The sequence below is a fragment of the Siniperca chuatsi genome, linkage group LG1, assembly GCF_020085105.1.
Source record: "Siniperca chuatsi isolate FFG_IHB_CAS linkage group LG1, ASM2008510v1, whole genome shotgun sequence".
Classification (NCBI taxonomy): Eukaryota; Metazoa; Chordata; class Actinopteri; order Centrarchiformes; family Sinipercidae; genus Siniperca; species Siniperca chuatsi.
Window position 1 is genome coordinate 3257085 of NC_058042.1, and position 16655 is coordinate 3273739.

Here is a 16655-nt window from a genome sequence, read left to right on the forward strand (position 1 = left end):
CTGTAAAAGATATGAGAAAAAACTCTCTTCCGAGCCGAGAATCAGTAACGCGGCATCACTGAGCTGCTTCTGCTTCTTGCGATTAATAAGAGACGCTGAATCCTGTAAAACGTGCTGATTATCATCCCGTTGAGTGTTTAAAAACAAACACAGCGGTCCTTAATCCGGTGTAATGAGCTGCAGCTCAGGCCTGAACATGCAGAGGAAACAGCCTCTAATGGATTCCCTGCTGCTGTACAGTTTTGAGGTACTTGTACTTAACTTGAGTATTTCCATTTGCTTCTCCTCCGCCACATCTCAGAGGGAAATACTGTACTTTTCACTCCACTACATTTACTCGATGCACTTACTTACTCGTTACTTTACAGATTCAAATTAATAATACAAAATATTATCAACAAATAAATTATGATGTATTATAATCGGTTTAGATACAACTTTACTGATTCCTGGGGGTAAATCCACAGTGATTAAAATGAGCTCCACCTTTACCTTTAATGCACTTTTGGTACTTTAAGTATATTTTGATGCTGATACTTTTGTGCTTTTACACAAGTTACATTTTGAATGCAGTACTTCTACACTGTGGTATTAATACTTTTACTGAAGTAGAAACCTCTGCCTGCTGAGGAGTCTGTGCAAGGAAGGACAAAATATTCACAAATAAGAGTTTAAAGAGTTCAAAAGCAAACCAATTTAACCAAGTGAATCCACTTCTCTGTTTGCAAACTTGGATTTAATTGTTTTCTAGTATTTTTTTAAAGCTGCACTAATCAATGTTTTCATATAAACAACGGATCAAATGGATGTGTGTAATAAAGGAGTTCGAACCCACAGATAATTATTACCCAGCTCTGCAGCAGGTTTTACCGCCCGCACACGTACTGTTGTACACAAGCTCTGTCAGAGAGCAGCTGCTGAACACAGCGGAGCGTTTAGCAGCCGAAGAGCCAGATGTTTCCCTCAGCAGCTGCTGGAGACGTCCATCAGGAGACACACAACTCGCCTCCTGATGAAGCGTCACGTCGCTGCCGGAGGTGGAGACAAGCTGCTGTTTGCTGACAGGTTCAACATGTCAACTTAAAAGGTGAAGACACGTTAATGTTGTGTTCGCAGCTCGTTTCTGCTGAAAACAAGCGGCCAAACAATCAGTAACTGCAGGTTTAAGTAAAAGTGCAGTAATTATTAGCAAAATCGTACATTTAGAGTATAATATTCAGAGTATATTGAGTATTTTAATATTATATATATATAACTATCATTGGATTATTATCGCAGATGCATTTTATTTGTTTATTTAACAGGGCACAGAGTTAGCTAAACAGCTAAATTTCATCAGCAAATCCACGAAAGAATTATGGCAATAAACACTGTATCATACAAAAGACGAAATAGTTTAGTACTTCGTGTTTAATGGTCACCTGTAAACTGCATTTTAATGTGTGAACAGAATTATCATATATCACAGTGACGTGTGTGTGGTTTCTCATAATTCATGATTAACTGAGATACATCATCAAATCAGAATTGTGACTTAAATTTCCTGCGGCAGAAAATGGGTTTCCATTTCATTTCGACTCCAACTTTACTTTTTGGTTGTTTAATCTAACAACGCATTATATTTTTATGAGCTGATCCAATGTCTTCTAACTGCAGCGCTCAGATAAAAGCATTAAAGAAGCCCGAAATGGAAATGAATCAAGTAAAGTTCAAGCAGGCCTCCCTGAAATAATACTTAACTACAGTACTTGAGTTCATTTTTGAAAGAAGACGTTGAAACTTTACACCATCCGTACCTGCAGCGGCCTGACAAAGGTCACATGAGGCTATACGTCTACAGATCACAGAGAACTCAACAAGAAATAGATCCCCTAACTTCAGGACAGAAGCTCGCCTTACTGGACCCACAGCCCGCCGTGCAGCCAGCTGCGCCGTACGCTGGAGCTGCTCACGTGGCCGACTCAGACACGCTGCATATATAACATGAGTTTTCATTCACAGCTCTGGCAGGCGTCCAGGTCGCCCTCAGGAAACCTCACATCCTGCTGTTGACACAAGGCCAGTTATCGTGCGTTCTGGGCTGCACAGACAATGTGGGGTTTTGCAGACGCAGATAAAAATGAAACAAACAGACCTGATCCAGAGCTCCATTAAAGAGCCCGGCTGTGGCAGCAGCTATTTCTGTAAAGATACACCATGTGTTGGCGTTAACTGTTCCCTGTTCAGTGCTTAAACTCTCACATACGTAACAGCAGCGAAGTGTTAAACTGATCCAAACGCCACAAACCCCCCGAGTCTCTTTACAGGCTGACGTTTGAGCTGCAGCTTTATCAGCTGCTGGAAGTGTTGTCAGAGTTACTCGTTGCTGTTTTTGTATCTTGAGCGATAAGAGAAAAGAAATGTTGTTAAAGGGGCACTCCGCTGATTTTAAGTACTGTGCTTAAGCACAACCGAGACACGTGTTGAGGAGTCTGAAAGACATGGGGCCTTTACTGAACGGGGTTGCATTATGGAGATAGGAGTTTTTGAGGCTTGAGCAGTATTAGGGATGTTTGTGTACATCGCTGTTGTGAGTGTTGTCGACCCCGGATGAGATTAAAACATGAGACTTATCATTAATCTATATGTTTGACATCAACACTGATTAAAACGGCTGCGTGTAATGTGAAAAAAGGCCACTAGTTGTGATGAAATCACAGAGAATTACACAATAATCTGAAGGATACGTTTGGTAAGATTTAGCAGCGAACGTATCTGCTAACAGGTGTGTGTGTGTGTGTGAGTGTGTGTGATCACAGCCTGATGCATCTTCTTCCTCCATCGTTGTCCAGAAACTATTAAAACACATCAGCGAGCCGCTCTGCTGCACTGGGTGACATGTTCCTTCGTCACCATGAACACACACACTGTAGTTTATTCTGACTCACACACACACCGTCCTGCTGCCCCAAACACTCACTACAGCACCACATGTGGATTCATCCGCCGCTGGAAATAGTCCCCAACAGATGCACTATTTCCTCCTGTTAGTCTGATAAAAACTACAGCGAGCAGCTGTTTGAGGAAATTACTGAGAAAATAAAACTATACATCTGTGAGCTGTTTTTTAAAGATTTACGTCTACAATTTGTTGACAATAAGAAAAGGAATACTAGACTTTCCTTTAAGAAAAAGGTGTAAGAATATTTCCTTTCTTGACATTTTGTGAGTTTATTTTGTTGATTAATTCGACTAATAAAGCTAAGAGAGCTTGTGTAACACAACAAACTCGCCGCTCGAGTGGCATCACAACACAGGACGGGCCGGGGCTAGCAGGTTAGCATGCTAATTCAGTAGATTCAGTCTCTGCGACACAGTACACTGACGTCTTTGACATGATGTCAGCACTGTAACTTCTTCACAATCTGTTGATAACATTAGTTCATTGCTTGAATGTTTTAAAATAAAATTCGGGCCGAATCTTTTCATGCTGCCCCTTTAAAGCCGGGGCACGATGGTGGCCACGGTTAAAAGAAACCATCGCTGGCTGTCGGCAGGAAGCAGAAAGGGAACAGCGATGTCCTGTGTCACCGTCAAGAAAAGTGTGAAGGAATACTAGACTTTCCTTTAAGGATTGTAGATGAGTCTTTTTAGGACCCAGTTGTTGTAAAAGCGTCTGAACAGCTGTGACACCCGGATGATTTGATTTCTTTTGTTATCTTTTGTGACTTTACAGACCAAAGCGGCTAATGCACTGCATCGTCCTCAGCTTCAGTGTTTTACTTCCTTTGCCTCCCATTGCACGACTGCTTCAGATCCACAGGACCTGACTGTTCACTGCAGGAGGTTTTGATAACATCGCCATCAAGTGGAATATGTCAGTATTACGGCCTGTCCTGCCCTTTTAAACACAGTTGAGTTTTTTTAAGATAGAAAACAAATAAAAGCAATTAAATATACACGATGTCAGGTCAACATAGAGCGTGTGCAGCCATAAAAACAGCAAAATATATTAGTGATGCTGTCAAACAATTAATACAATTGGAAGGAAAGAGTTTAACTATAATATTATATATATATATATATATATATATATATATAAATAAATTTTGCAGACTGTACAGAACTCAGCTGCTCGGCTGTAAACCAGGACCAAGAAGTACGACCACATCACACCTGGTTCAGCCTCTTTACATCGGCTCCCTGTTTGTTTCAGGATTGATTTTAAGATCTTATTGATTACTTTTAAAGCTCTTCACGGCTCCAGATTATATTTTAGACCTTGTAATCCCTCATGAACCTTCAGGTAGTCTGAGATCTTCGGGCAGGGGTCTCCTGTCTGTTCCTGAGTCCAGGATGAAAACTAAAGGGGACAGAGCTTTTGCCATCAGGGCCCCGAGGATCTGGAACAACTTGCCCGAAGACATCAGGCTGTCTGAGTCAGGGTCTTCATTTAAGTCTCGTCTCGAAACACATTTTTATCTGAAAGCAGATCCTGATTTTACCTGAACTGGCTGTTTATTTTATTGTTTATTTTATTGTTTTTCTGTATTTCATGTGTTTTATTTCTTTATATTTCGTCATTCACTGTGGTGTTTTATTTCTCTTGTTGTGAAGCACTTTGTACTTTGTTTTGATAAGTGCTCTATAAATAAAGTTTTATTATTTATTATTATTATTAATATCGAAGGGGAAATTTAAAGGGGAATTTCATCGGCTGAAGTTCAGTTTTGTATTTTTGATAAGGCGTCATCAGGGTTACATTAGATCAGTGTTACAGAATAACACAGTATACAAATATACACACAGTAAATTATAGTTTTTCTATATTTATCTATATATTATCTATCATTTTGTCTCCCAGCGATTAATGATTTACATTTATATTTTAAAGTTTTCTAGTTTCCACTTCAGAGTGATGGTCGAACAAACATGTGCATCTGAGTTTGAGAGAGCTGATGGCTCGTAAATGGGCTCAAATAAACGAGTGCTCTTAGCTTGTGAAATGAAATCATTTTAAAAAAAAGGTTTCTCTGTTTACTTCTGTAAACCTGTGAAAAAAAAAAAACTCTGCATGAGAAATTCAAGTTTGTGAATCTGTAAAAAAAAAAGAACAAACATCCAAAGTTGAACAAAACGTTTGAGAACATCTAAATAAATTTGTGCTCAAAGACGCCGCACTGACGTTTCTGCTGTTTATTCGCAGGTTTACAGATGGTGACAGACGACCACACGCTCTGATATTATCTGTGAGCATCATTTCACAAGCTCAAAACCTTTTTGACCCTCACTGGAGCCCATACACCGAGGGCGTGCGTGCTGGACATCTGCAGTGTGCATCAGGCCACAGGAAGCTCAGTTATGTAGCTCGAAGCCTCCTGCAGTCTTTCTAGGAATCCTCCCTTTAGCTGTTCTGGAGTCAGCTCTGCGAGGGCCGGCACGTCCAGGAGCTGCAGTTCTCTGATCTTTTACTTGAGTGAAAAAACTCTCTGCTACAAGTAAAAGTCCTGCAAATCTTACTTAAGTAAAAATACACAAGTATTACCAGCAAATTGTACTCAAAGTATCAAAAGTAAAAGTGCTCATTATGCAAATTGGCTCCATTCAAAGCGCTACATTTATTTATTATCTTATTATTCATTAGATGATTCATTAACGTCAAAGCAGCATCTGCATGTTGTCAAGGTGGAGCTCATTTTAACAACTGCACGTTTCACCTGTAACAATGTATGTTTTATAAAAGTGTAAAGTAGCATAAAATGGAAATACTCAAGTAAAGTAAAGTACCACAAAACTGCACTTAAGTAAACTTGTATTTGTGGAAAATCATGGATTCAGATGATAAGATATTTAATCTATCAATAAACTGTGTATGCATATATACCCGGTACTCATCCGGAGGATTTCCTGTCTTCTCCTTTGAATTAAAAAATAACTGAAAGTTTTCTTTTTGCTCTGCTTTTAAATTAGTGAAAGGTCACTGAGGCCAGCTTTCAACGTCTCACACACACACACACACACACACACACACACACTTGTTTCACTATCAGCCCCTGACCTTAACCAAATTGTACCCTGTGCCCTAAAACCAAGTCTTAACCCTCAAAAAGCCGTCTCTACCCGTTAGTGTGCGTCCAGGTTAAAGGCCCCACCCTGGACATAACAACACGAGACACACACCCGCCCAGTACCGCCGCAGGTTTTATTTAGGGATCTGTACACGACAAGGTGCAGCTTCTGCGTGGATTCACAGGTTTTTATTTTCAAGCGAAGCGAAGCGCGTCTGCGTGCAGCTGCATCAACGCGCACCGAATGAGTCCTGCGTTTCTACAGTTCGTCTCCTACATGCAAACAAACACCGACAGCGTGTGCAGCAGAATGAGCGTCCAGCCCGGACCTGAAAAGACAGAGACACACATTAATCGTCTTCGTTTGTATTCATTAATAAATTATTCAGTGCTTCTGGAAACAACCTGCAACATCGACTTAAACGTCTCTAAAACACGTGATGATCTTATAGACCATGATGCATTGCTGTAGATTAAACTACCCAACAGTATATAAAGTAGTTAAAATTACCAGGAACTGACAGGGAGCATTTTACTGCACTATGAGTACTTTTACTTTGACACTTTAAGTACTTTTTGCTGATAACACTTAAATACTTTTACTTCAGTGAGGTTTTCACTGCAGGACTTTAACTTGTAGTGGAGTATTTTCACAGTGTGATGTTAGTACTTTTACTGAACTAAAGGATCTGACAGTGTTGGAAAGCAACGAAGTACATTTACTCAAGTACTGCACTTAAGTACAATTTTGTACTTGACTTGAGTATTTCCGTTTTATGCCACTTTATACTTCTACTCCGCTGCATCTCAGAGGGAAATACTGTACTTTTTACTCCACTACATTTATTTTAAAGCTTTAGTTACTTTTCAGATTAAGACAAAACATAATCAATAAATAAATGATGATATATTATTATAGATTATTATTATAGATGCACCTTTACCAGCTGCAATATTAAACTGATACATTAATGCATCAATAATCAATACAATAATATATATTAGTCTGAAATGGTTCATTCTGCATAATGAGTACTTTTGGTGCTTCAAGTATATTTTGATGCTGATACTTTGATGTAGGACTTTAACTTGTGACAGAGTATTTCTACACTGTGCTGTTGATACTTTTACTGACGTAAATGATCTGAAAACGTCTGCATTTAACTGAACGGGCGATGACTTGCTGTGACAGCGGGGAGGATGAAACAGAGACTTCATTTCGTGGTGAAATATCCCTTTAACGCTCACACGCTTCCTGTTTCAGGTGTAAACATGTAAACGTACCTGACTGATTCTGTCCACTGTTTGGTGCTGAGGTGGCCGACTCTAAAGAAACAAACACATCCTGTTACCTCCCAGAGTCACAGCTCACACGCTCTTCAATGCCCCTCACCTGTCAGACTCACCTGACATCCTGGCCAGCTCCACGCTGGAGTCGGAGAACTCGTGTCGTTTGCTCACAGAGCAAACATGAGCCCCGAAGTCCTCCATCTCGACGTGCTGGATGGTCAGCGTGATGCTGCCGGGGCTGTAGGTGATGGCGTAGCCCACGGTGCAGTTCTGAAACGCTTTATGCTTGATGTAGTGACACAGCAGCTCGTTGTGCGGACTCCTCCACTGCACAGACAGCTGAGGGATGTGAGCGCGGTCCTCATAGTGATACAAACACGGCAAAGTGACCCGCTGACCAGGCTGACAGAGCACTTTCACAACACTGCCTGGAGACAGAAGAGCGCACTGTGAGTGTTTCAGACACTAATCTGTATTATTTTATTAACAATGAATACAAGACGGTGTCGTCCCTCATTCGTCCAGGAGCGATCCATCGTAGAAAAGGTTTCAGTCGTAGTCGTCTGGACACTGTTTTCAGAAACAAGACGTTTCGGCTCCCATCCGGAAGTCATTCTCAATTGTGAAAATGGTCTGAGAACTCAGAAATTTAAGCTACTCTGTGTTGCTTAGGCCCCGCCCTCAGGGAGGAGTCTACCTGAGTGTCTGCTGTTTAACCTGCCTCGTTTCACCTGAAGCTGACCTTGCTACAAGCTACAAACCGCACATTTGAAGACAGCGAGGTGAAGAGTCTAAGTAGAGAGAAGAGTTGGTTTGAAAGAGGAGTCAAAGAAGCCATTTCTGTGAAAAAAGAAAACCCCTCTTTGAACAGAAATGGTGGTCTGAGATTCAACCTGCCAACAGTTTACCACAGTGTATTAGCACCGTGGTCAAGCCAATCATATGCTAATCAGGTAGTTAACAGTGATGAGGGAGGTGCAGCCGGAAAACAATAGGCCTGATTATTGATTACTGGGCCATCATGGAAACAATTAGGTCAGTTTCAGGTGAAACTAGGCAGAGTAAACAGCAGACACTCCTTCCTTCCTTACAATTTTTCATACCCCTATATATATATGTATATATATATATATATATATATATATATATATATATATATATATCCTCATATATATATATATATATATATATGTGTGTGTGTGTGTGTGTGTGTGATATTTTTATATTATGTTAAAAGCAAAATATATATAAATACTCTTAAGACTGCAGAAATAATGAAATGTCAACAATCAGAAATTTGTGGTCTCGTGCAATAAAGTTTCTGTAATTTCAACAACTGGTCAAACTCCATCGGCTGTCCAGTGAAAACCTCGTATCTCCAGGTGTTTGTGATGAAGAGTTTCCTTCACGTGCTGAGGAAACTCTCCTCCTCCTCCTCCTCCTGAAGCTGAATAAACTCTTTAACCCCCCCTCGGATCAGCTGGGAAACGCGTCGTCGCAGAGCTGAAAACAGGCTGTTTCTCTGATACGTGGCTCTCACAGGACGGCGACGCTACAAACATATGATGACCTTATAGACCATGATGCATTGCTGCAGGTTAAACTGCCCAACAGTATATAAAGCAGTTAAAATGAGCTCAACCTTAAACATCTGCAGCAGTAAAATAGGAAAACACTGACAGGCAGCATTTTACTGCACAGTGAGTACTTTTACTGTCATACTTTAAGTACATTTAGCTGATACAGACTTTTACTTCAGTAAGGTTTTGAATGCAGGACTTTTACTTGTCGTAGTATTAGTACTTTTACTGAAGTAAAGCATCTGAATACTTCCAGTCAGCAAGAACATCAGGTGATACATTTATCTGAAGAAACACTTTCTACATGTTAAATTACATCTGATTCTGTCAGAAAACTTACCTTCTCCAGCCAAGTGTGACAGAACCAGTGCGAAGTACAGTGCGGCCGTCGCAGTCTGTTCGACAGGTGTTCTCCACATTTGGTTATGGATTAACTGCACGGGTTCAAGTACTTACATCAATATTATCTGGAAAAACAATAAAGAACCTGGAGCACAAAGTTCAGAAGTGACGGCTGCCTCGTTATCACTTTTGTTTTCACAGTTAGATCAGTTTACAAGCCGCGACATGAGCGTAAATGCACTGAATCTGCTGGTTACCAGGCTCCAGGAGCCTCCTTGTTATGTGATCCTGTGTTTTGGATTTGTGCAACACCGCCCCTCCAACCTGAAGCGCCTGTGCACGTTTCCCCAGGGGGGCTTCACAGAACCAGCTACCAAAAACAGCCCTTATATATACACACACACAACACAAGATGGCCGAATCATTTCCAATTATCCAATGAGAAGCGGGCACAGAAAAGGTCAGCCTTTAAAAGGATGTCGTAGCACAAACTTTCAGAATAAAAGTACAGAACAAAACGCTACATAAACAGTGAAAACAGCCTCAGTCGCAAAATGCAACCACAGAAATAAGGATAAGATTTAAGATTCAAATACTTTACCGTGAGGTCATTTTAACAGCTGGTGTCTCTGATTGTGTCACATGTTTTCCTGTTTTCAGATAATCCAGTTGGAGAAAATTAACCGATAAAGGGAAACTTAAACATAAAACATAAAAATATCACACATATGCAAGTATATATACACGTAAACATGGTGTGTTGATTTACATCAGTGAGGGTCGGCTAAATAACAGAAACATCTGTCTGTATAACACAATGCAGTTCAACAGCGCCACAAACTAAAACCTCCAAAATTAATTCAGTTTATTAAACTGTTTCAACACAAACTGAACATTTTAACCTTCATGAAGGGCTTTTATATTAGACTGTATTAGGTTCAGCTAGGTGTACCTAATAAACAGCTAACTGGGTGTATATTTCTTTAAATTACATTACATTTAAATAAATTAGGTAATTATTTTCCTAATTATTGCTTTTTTTGTGAAATACTGGAAACTTTCACGTCTTCAGGGCCCCAAAAATGATTTAAATAAATTAATATGAGAAGGAAAAATCACTGATACAGATCACACGCTTTGTCCTGCATATGATTATTCTACATTTATAAACTCACCTGTGATTGGACGAGCAAAACGCTCCCGGTGATTCAGCGGCTGACACAACGGGCAGCATTTGTGTGATAAATCAAATGTCGCACCACTAAAATCACAGACATCAGTTTAATGTCAATCAGTGCCATTTATACAAATCGACTTTTCAAAAACACACTTACAGAAAAATGTTATTTTAGCTAAATTTCCATTTTATAACTACTGGACATTATTACACTGTGCACAAAGAGGGAAACATGCTGTACACCATCGCAGTCCTACACATAAACACTCACACATATTCACACATATTCCCCCTCCTGTCGTGAAGATCCGTCCGTGACAAACTTAAATACTGAACGCTCCTTTACTTAACACTTTACACTGAACCCTGCACGAGCGCACGGACCCTGTAAACAGACATTATGACTGTGAAGAGACTCTGAATCACGTTTCCTGATTCGTGACTTGTGTTGTCGACAATGAGCCTCATGCAAGAAACACTTGAGAGAAGAGCAACTTTCTGGGCTTTGGAGACAAAGAGCCACGTAGTTCAGTTTGACTCTGCAGGGGGAAACTCTTGAATTTTAAAACACCGAAAACAACTGAAATAAAAATGTAAATCAGTGTGATCTTTACTGAGAGGTTTCTTTCTTTTTCCTGTTTTGTTGGCACAGCAGCAGCTCGTTCTGCGTCTCTCTGTTCCCGACAGTCTAACGTACGTTTCTTTCTGCTGCTGTGCAATATTAGAAAGTACTAATACTGTCTGCGAGCGCCGACGATTTCATTTGGCATTTTGCGATTTCTGGGTCGGCACCCATCACACTTTTGTTTGAATATATCCTCTCGTCCGCGGCCTGCTTTAAAACAACGCTGTGCTGGCGTGTTGCTTCGGGAAGTCCCGTTTGAGTAACAGATCCATGAGACTGAAGGCTTATCAGACGCCAAAACACTGCACAGTGGTTAATTAAACTGTAAGACAAAGTGACAAATATTTTATGTTTCGTCAAGACGATCACGAGGTTAACGGCGTTCACGTTACAAAGTCATCTACCAGGAATGTGCGCTTGCATGTCGGATCCTCTGACGCTGCTGACGCTTTGTTCTCTCTTCGTCTGCTGCAGGACTCCACTGTGTGAAAGTCTTTTCAGTCTTATTATTATTTATTACCATTTTGTGAACGAACAGCCGGCCTTATAACCATTTGGGGGCGTCGATAATTCTACTGTACGAACAGGCGGCGTTCATCGAGATTGTGCAGCTTCGAGAGTTTGGTGAACAAACCAGTAAAAGTAAGAGAGGTTTATGATGAGAGAACACGAAAATGTTGTTGCATGAGGCTCAATGAGTTCTGATTTCCATTGCTGACCAGCTCAAACTACATGATCATCTTCACATTTCCCAGATTTTTGATATAATCCTGACAGCTTTGACTGTTCTGAGGCTCACAGCAAGATAATATACGCTGATTGTACCTGAACTGCAGACTCGCCACGATCCTGAAAATCAATCATCACGGCCAAATCGAGGTTGTAATCGGGCTATAAATGGCGTGTTTCCAGCTTTAGGGCCAGTTTCCTGGACCGAAGTGACTTCTGTGGTGAGAAGACCACGTACGATTCAGTTTGCCCTCAGTGTTTAGCTTGTAGAACCTCTTAGCACCGGTGTGAAGCCTTTACTTTTGAGAAAACAGTGCGGACAGTGCAGAACCTCATCCTCAGGTCGCGGATTACTTCCTGTGTGTGTCTATTGTGCCCAAAGCAGCGCCCCGAGCGCCCTGCTGCTGCTGTGAAGTACAGAATGATGTCACAAAACCAATGAGACACATAAACTATCACTGTACAAATACATTTCATATTTTACAGTTTTGTTTTCCTTCTGCTTGTGTCTTTCTGACGGCTGATGATGATGATGGCGACGACGACGACGACGACGACGACGCAGCCGTTACTGGATGCCTCTGAATAAACACATCGCGAACACCATGGCGAAGAGCTGCAGAGACACACAGCGATCAGAGACGGTTAAAGTTTTAAAAAATAGAAGAGAAACACAAAGTCCTCACACACTGATTCACTTCATCAATGAGGGCAGACAGGCAAGGCTGCTGATATTCTATATTATTGTCAACAAATCCCATGAAAAGACCAAAACATGTCCGTCTGTCTCTCAGTACTGTCTGACTTCCTGTCTGCGGCTCTCAGCTCCAAACCCATTGGTCCCTGCTGAAGATCTTTAAAAACACAGATATATATAGTTTTCATGTTTAAAAAGGCTCAGTAATTAAAAAAAAAAAAAAAACAGCTGCTCGCTGTAGTTTTTATCAAACAAACAGGAGGAAACGGTGCATTTGTTGGGGGCTATTTTTGGCAGCGGATGAATCCACATGTGGTGCTGTAGTGAGTGTTTGGGGCAGCAGGACGGTGTGTGTGGGACTGAGTCAGAATAAACTACAGTGTGTGTGTTCATGGTGATGAAGGAACATGTCACCCAGTGCAGCAGAGCGGCTCGCTGATGTGTTTTAATAGTTTCTGGACAACGATGGAGGAAGAAGATGCATCAGGCTGTGATTCACACACACACACACACACACACACACACACACACACACACACCTGTTAGCAGATACGTTCACTGCTCAGTTCATTGTCTTGGTATTTTCATGGGATTTTATTGACGATAAGAAAAATATAGAATATCAACAGACTTATCCTTTAAAGTCCATAATCAGACTTAAATATAATTTATTTTTTATTGTCTTGCTCTGTTTTTATTTTATTCATTTCAACATTTCCACTAACACTTGACCTCCTTTAACTGTTTCAGCAGTTTCTCCATACAAAAGACATTTCAAAGGCTCCAAAGACACAAACACGTCGAGACATTTAACTGTTTCAACTGCAGAATTTCAGCAGCGAACACAGAAAATTTAGCCTTTTCTAGTTTTAGGATACACTGTGTGTAAACCTGCTTTATCTGCTTCTACCTCTGTTCCTACAGCGCCTGATGCCAGACGTCAGACCCTTTAATCAAAACTAAATTCTGCACCTGTTTGCCTCCTCTGTGATGGATTTCTTCCTGTACGATTTAGAGCCGAGCCTTTTCTTACGCGACACATTTGATGTGTTCAGACTGCACATTTTCTGCTATCAAACTGTTGTAAAAGTCTCAATGCGACGTCACTCCCTACAGTTATATTTCTGTAACATAATGGGCCTTCAAATGCCACATACAGCTATAGCTGTATATAGTAGTTGTTGTTTCAGAGCGATGTTTTCATTTAGGGCTCTGCAGTGAACTGTGTCAAACTATCTCAGCAAAGAAATGAATAAATCTGTGGGTTTAATGCCCCACAAATTCCAGAAAGTCACATTTACAAACGGCTGACAAAACATGCATTATAATACATTATAACACCGGAGAAATCCTAATAAATAATCAGACATCTTGTCTTCTTTTCCAGGGTTTTGAGACAAAGTTGGCAAACTTGTTTGAGCCGTTTCAGTATGTACAATACTAAAGAAAATGAGAATATTTTTAATCTTCCAGCCTCAATAACCAGAGGAAGATTACGAGTTCCATAAAGATCTTTGGCTTCTAGATAAACGAGACGATTCATACTTCTGTTTAATGTGCATATAAAGGTTTTGACAAGATTTTTCTTCTTCAAACTTATAAAATAAAAGCTGACTCATAATGGAGTTAACATTACAACACAAATTATTGCTGTAGCTATACAGCATATCAGCGTAAAGCTCATCTCATCTTAAAAACTAACCTGTGAGGTGACTTCTTTCTTTGCTGTTATCGAACATTTTTAGGTAGAAAGGTTTTCTGTTTTTAAACCATCGTCATAAAAAAAAAAAAATCCACATCACTGTGCTGAATCCCTCACACGAAAAAATGAACGAGCTATAAATTATTCAGTATTTTAATATAAAGGAGGAGAAAACACAATACGTACTTCAATTGTCAGAACCACGATGGCCAGAGCTCCTGCTGTGTAAATGTACGTCTCGAAGTAGTCCACCATCGCAGAGTAACAGCCCTGCATGAATAAAACACACAGCCTGCTTATGAAACTATACTTAATTATTCTGCTGTCCTTAATAAAACAGAACTGCACAGCTGTTTTCTGTAATAACGTGTTTTTAGTTTGTATTCAAATGTGCATGAAAACATGACACACATCAGGGTGGAAACACATTTTAAATAAACTTCGTTTTGTTGAATTATTCAACAATTCCATGTTTCAGAGACGGCAGAAGTTTTTACTTTCAATTAAAAATATAAATATTACAACTCGGGAATATTTATTAACTAAATAAAATAAATGTCACTATGATAAAATACACAAAAAAGACTCTTACTACTTGGGAGACGTTAACTGCTGTCTAATTTATAGTTTCTCTTTTGTGCTTTTTCAGTATTTCTGTTTTAATCTACTTTACAGTTCTATTCAACTACATTTCAGTAGGAAATGTTGCTGTACATCACAGCTTTCACTACCGTTACTCCACATGTAAAACATACAATCATTTTATAAACATGATGCATTCGTGATACAGTAGAACGATCTTTTAATTTATTTGTATTGATTTTTACCAGATTAAACGTGTTACGCCACGGGAATGTGTATTTCCCAAGATTACTACAAAACTGTAAATGTTACAAAATCAAAACAAACCTACAAAACTGCTCTGTGGTTTGGTAATTTGGCAATGCCATAGAGTTAATTTATTATATACTTCAGTTAAATACAATTATTATATACTTTTATTTCAGTTCACGAATTCAAGAAAGCTGAAAAACCACATTTTGTTCATACTGGTTTTTCTCAAAGTCGCTAAAGTAGTTCAGTTAAAATGCTGCTTACACATTAATGCATCAGTAATAATGATAAAATACATTGCAGGACTTTTAGTAAAGTGTTGTACTTCTACTTTAATTTAAAGGGTCTTCCACTGTGGAAAATATTTTCCTTGATACAGACATTTGTAGACAATCAAGTTCAATAATCATTCAGGTTGTGCTGCTCGGTGAAAGCACCGGCCTGCTTGTACTGCACCTACACTCCTGTGGAAGGGCGCCCACGGCGTGAAGGAGCTCAGAGCGTGGGAAGTTTTGTGATAAACTCTTTCTGTCTAATTAAGAGAGAGAAAGGACGCTCTTCCCAGGAGTCATATCTCTCTGCCCGGATCCTCCTGCTTTAGTTTCTCACAAACATCCTTATCCTTATCCAGTTTATTCAAGGACAGTTGAGGTAATCGTGTTTTCGTGTCTTTAATCAGAAGTTTCCTTGTGTAATGGCGGGTAAAAGCGTAATGGCACAATAATTCATAACCAATCAGAGACTGTCAATGATTTCTGTGTTCTGATTATGGACCAATAGGGAACATCCCAACAGCCCGCCAGGAGGAGCGTGTTTTGAAAATATAAGTGAATGCACAACTGAGCCCGTTCAGTTGCTTCACGAACCAACGCGGTTTTACGTGTACTTTGTTTTGATATTACAGTAAAATCTACATCGCGTTGGACTCTGTTCGACTCGAGTGTTTTATTGAAGAAGAATTAAACCGCGTGTGAGAGGACCTGAACACATCTGGCCCAGCTGAACGTTTCTCAAACCTGACATGACGCACGTTCGAGCCTGTGTTTGTGAGAAAGATGTTGTTTTCTGTAATGACCTTGTTGTGTCTGAAGGCCACGCTGCCGCTCACACACTGCTCCACGCTGATGTCTCCGGGGTAACCGTTCCTCTGGCAACAGGCCTCAGGGACCAGCTTATCGGGGCTGAGGAGCCTGAAGAGGCTCTCCTCGAAGTCCTCGGGGCCACTTACGCCACAGCAATCGAACTGTACACAGAAACATGATGGGAGGGAATGTAGGTTTTGGACATTGATGGGAAAAAGCTAAGAGAGGAGTGGCAGTTGGAAAATCGATGCTTCACCGTGGTCATGATGGCGTTCCATGTGGATGTAAAGACGTCGGTGTTGTTGTGACCTTGGTAGTGACGTTTCAGCTCCCTGCTGAAATACTCTCTGGTCAACTGTACAGAGACACAAACACAGTTCAGTTCAGGAAATTCTCCTTGTAACCAGGAATCCAACTCTTAAGATGTCTGTTAAACACAGTTAGACATACATTAGACATACAGTACTGCTCCAAATAAAAGATAAAATGTCCAAATACTTATGTGCCTCCATCACCCCCCTTCGCACAAACAGAATCAAACACTGCAGGC

At 40.3% G+C, this 16655-nt stretch overlaps 1 protein-coding gene and 1 long non-coding RNA gene across 8 annotated transcripts in view; one reads left to right on the forward strand and one right to left on the reverse strand.

Annotated features, from left to right (window-relative positions):
- Positions 1-431: 431 nt before the first annotated feature.
- On the forward strand, positions 432-6003 carry LOC122877859. Its single transcript, XR_006378366.1, has 2 exons — positions 432-1087; positions 5186-6003. It is a non-coding gene; the product is annotated as an uncharacterized LOC122877859 (long non-coding RNA).
- Positions 6004-10521: 4518 nt separating this feature from the next.
- LOC122877822 (tetraspanin-18-like) overlaps positions 10522-16655 on the reverse strand; it is a 37706-nt gene continuing 31572 nt past the window's right edge. For all 7 annotated transcript variants that reach the window (XM_044199979.1, XM_044199989.1, XM_044199970.1 and 4 more), the window contains 4 exons: positions 16362-16460; positions 16099-16266; positions 14376-14459; positions 10522-12406 (listed from right to left, as the gene is read on the reverse strand). In XM_044199979.1, the coding sequence (XP_044055914.1) occupies positions 12359-12406; positions 14376-14459; positions 16099-16266; positions 16362-16460 (399 nt within the window). In that variant the 3' untranslated portion in view covers positions 10522-12358. The remainder of the gene's footprint in view (positions 12407-14375; positions 14460-16098; positions 16267-16361; positions 16461-16655) is intronic.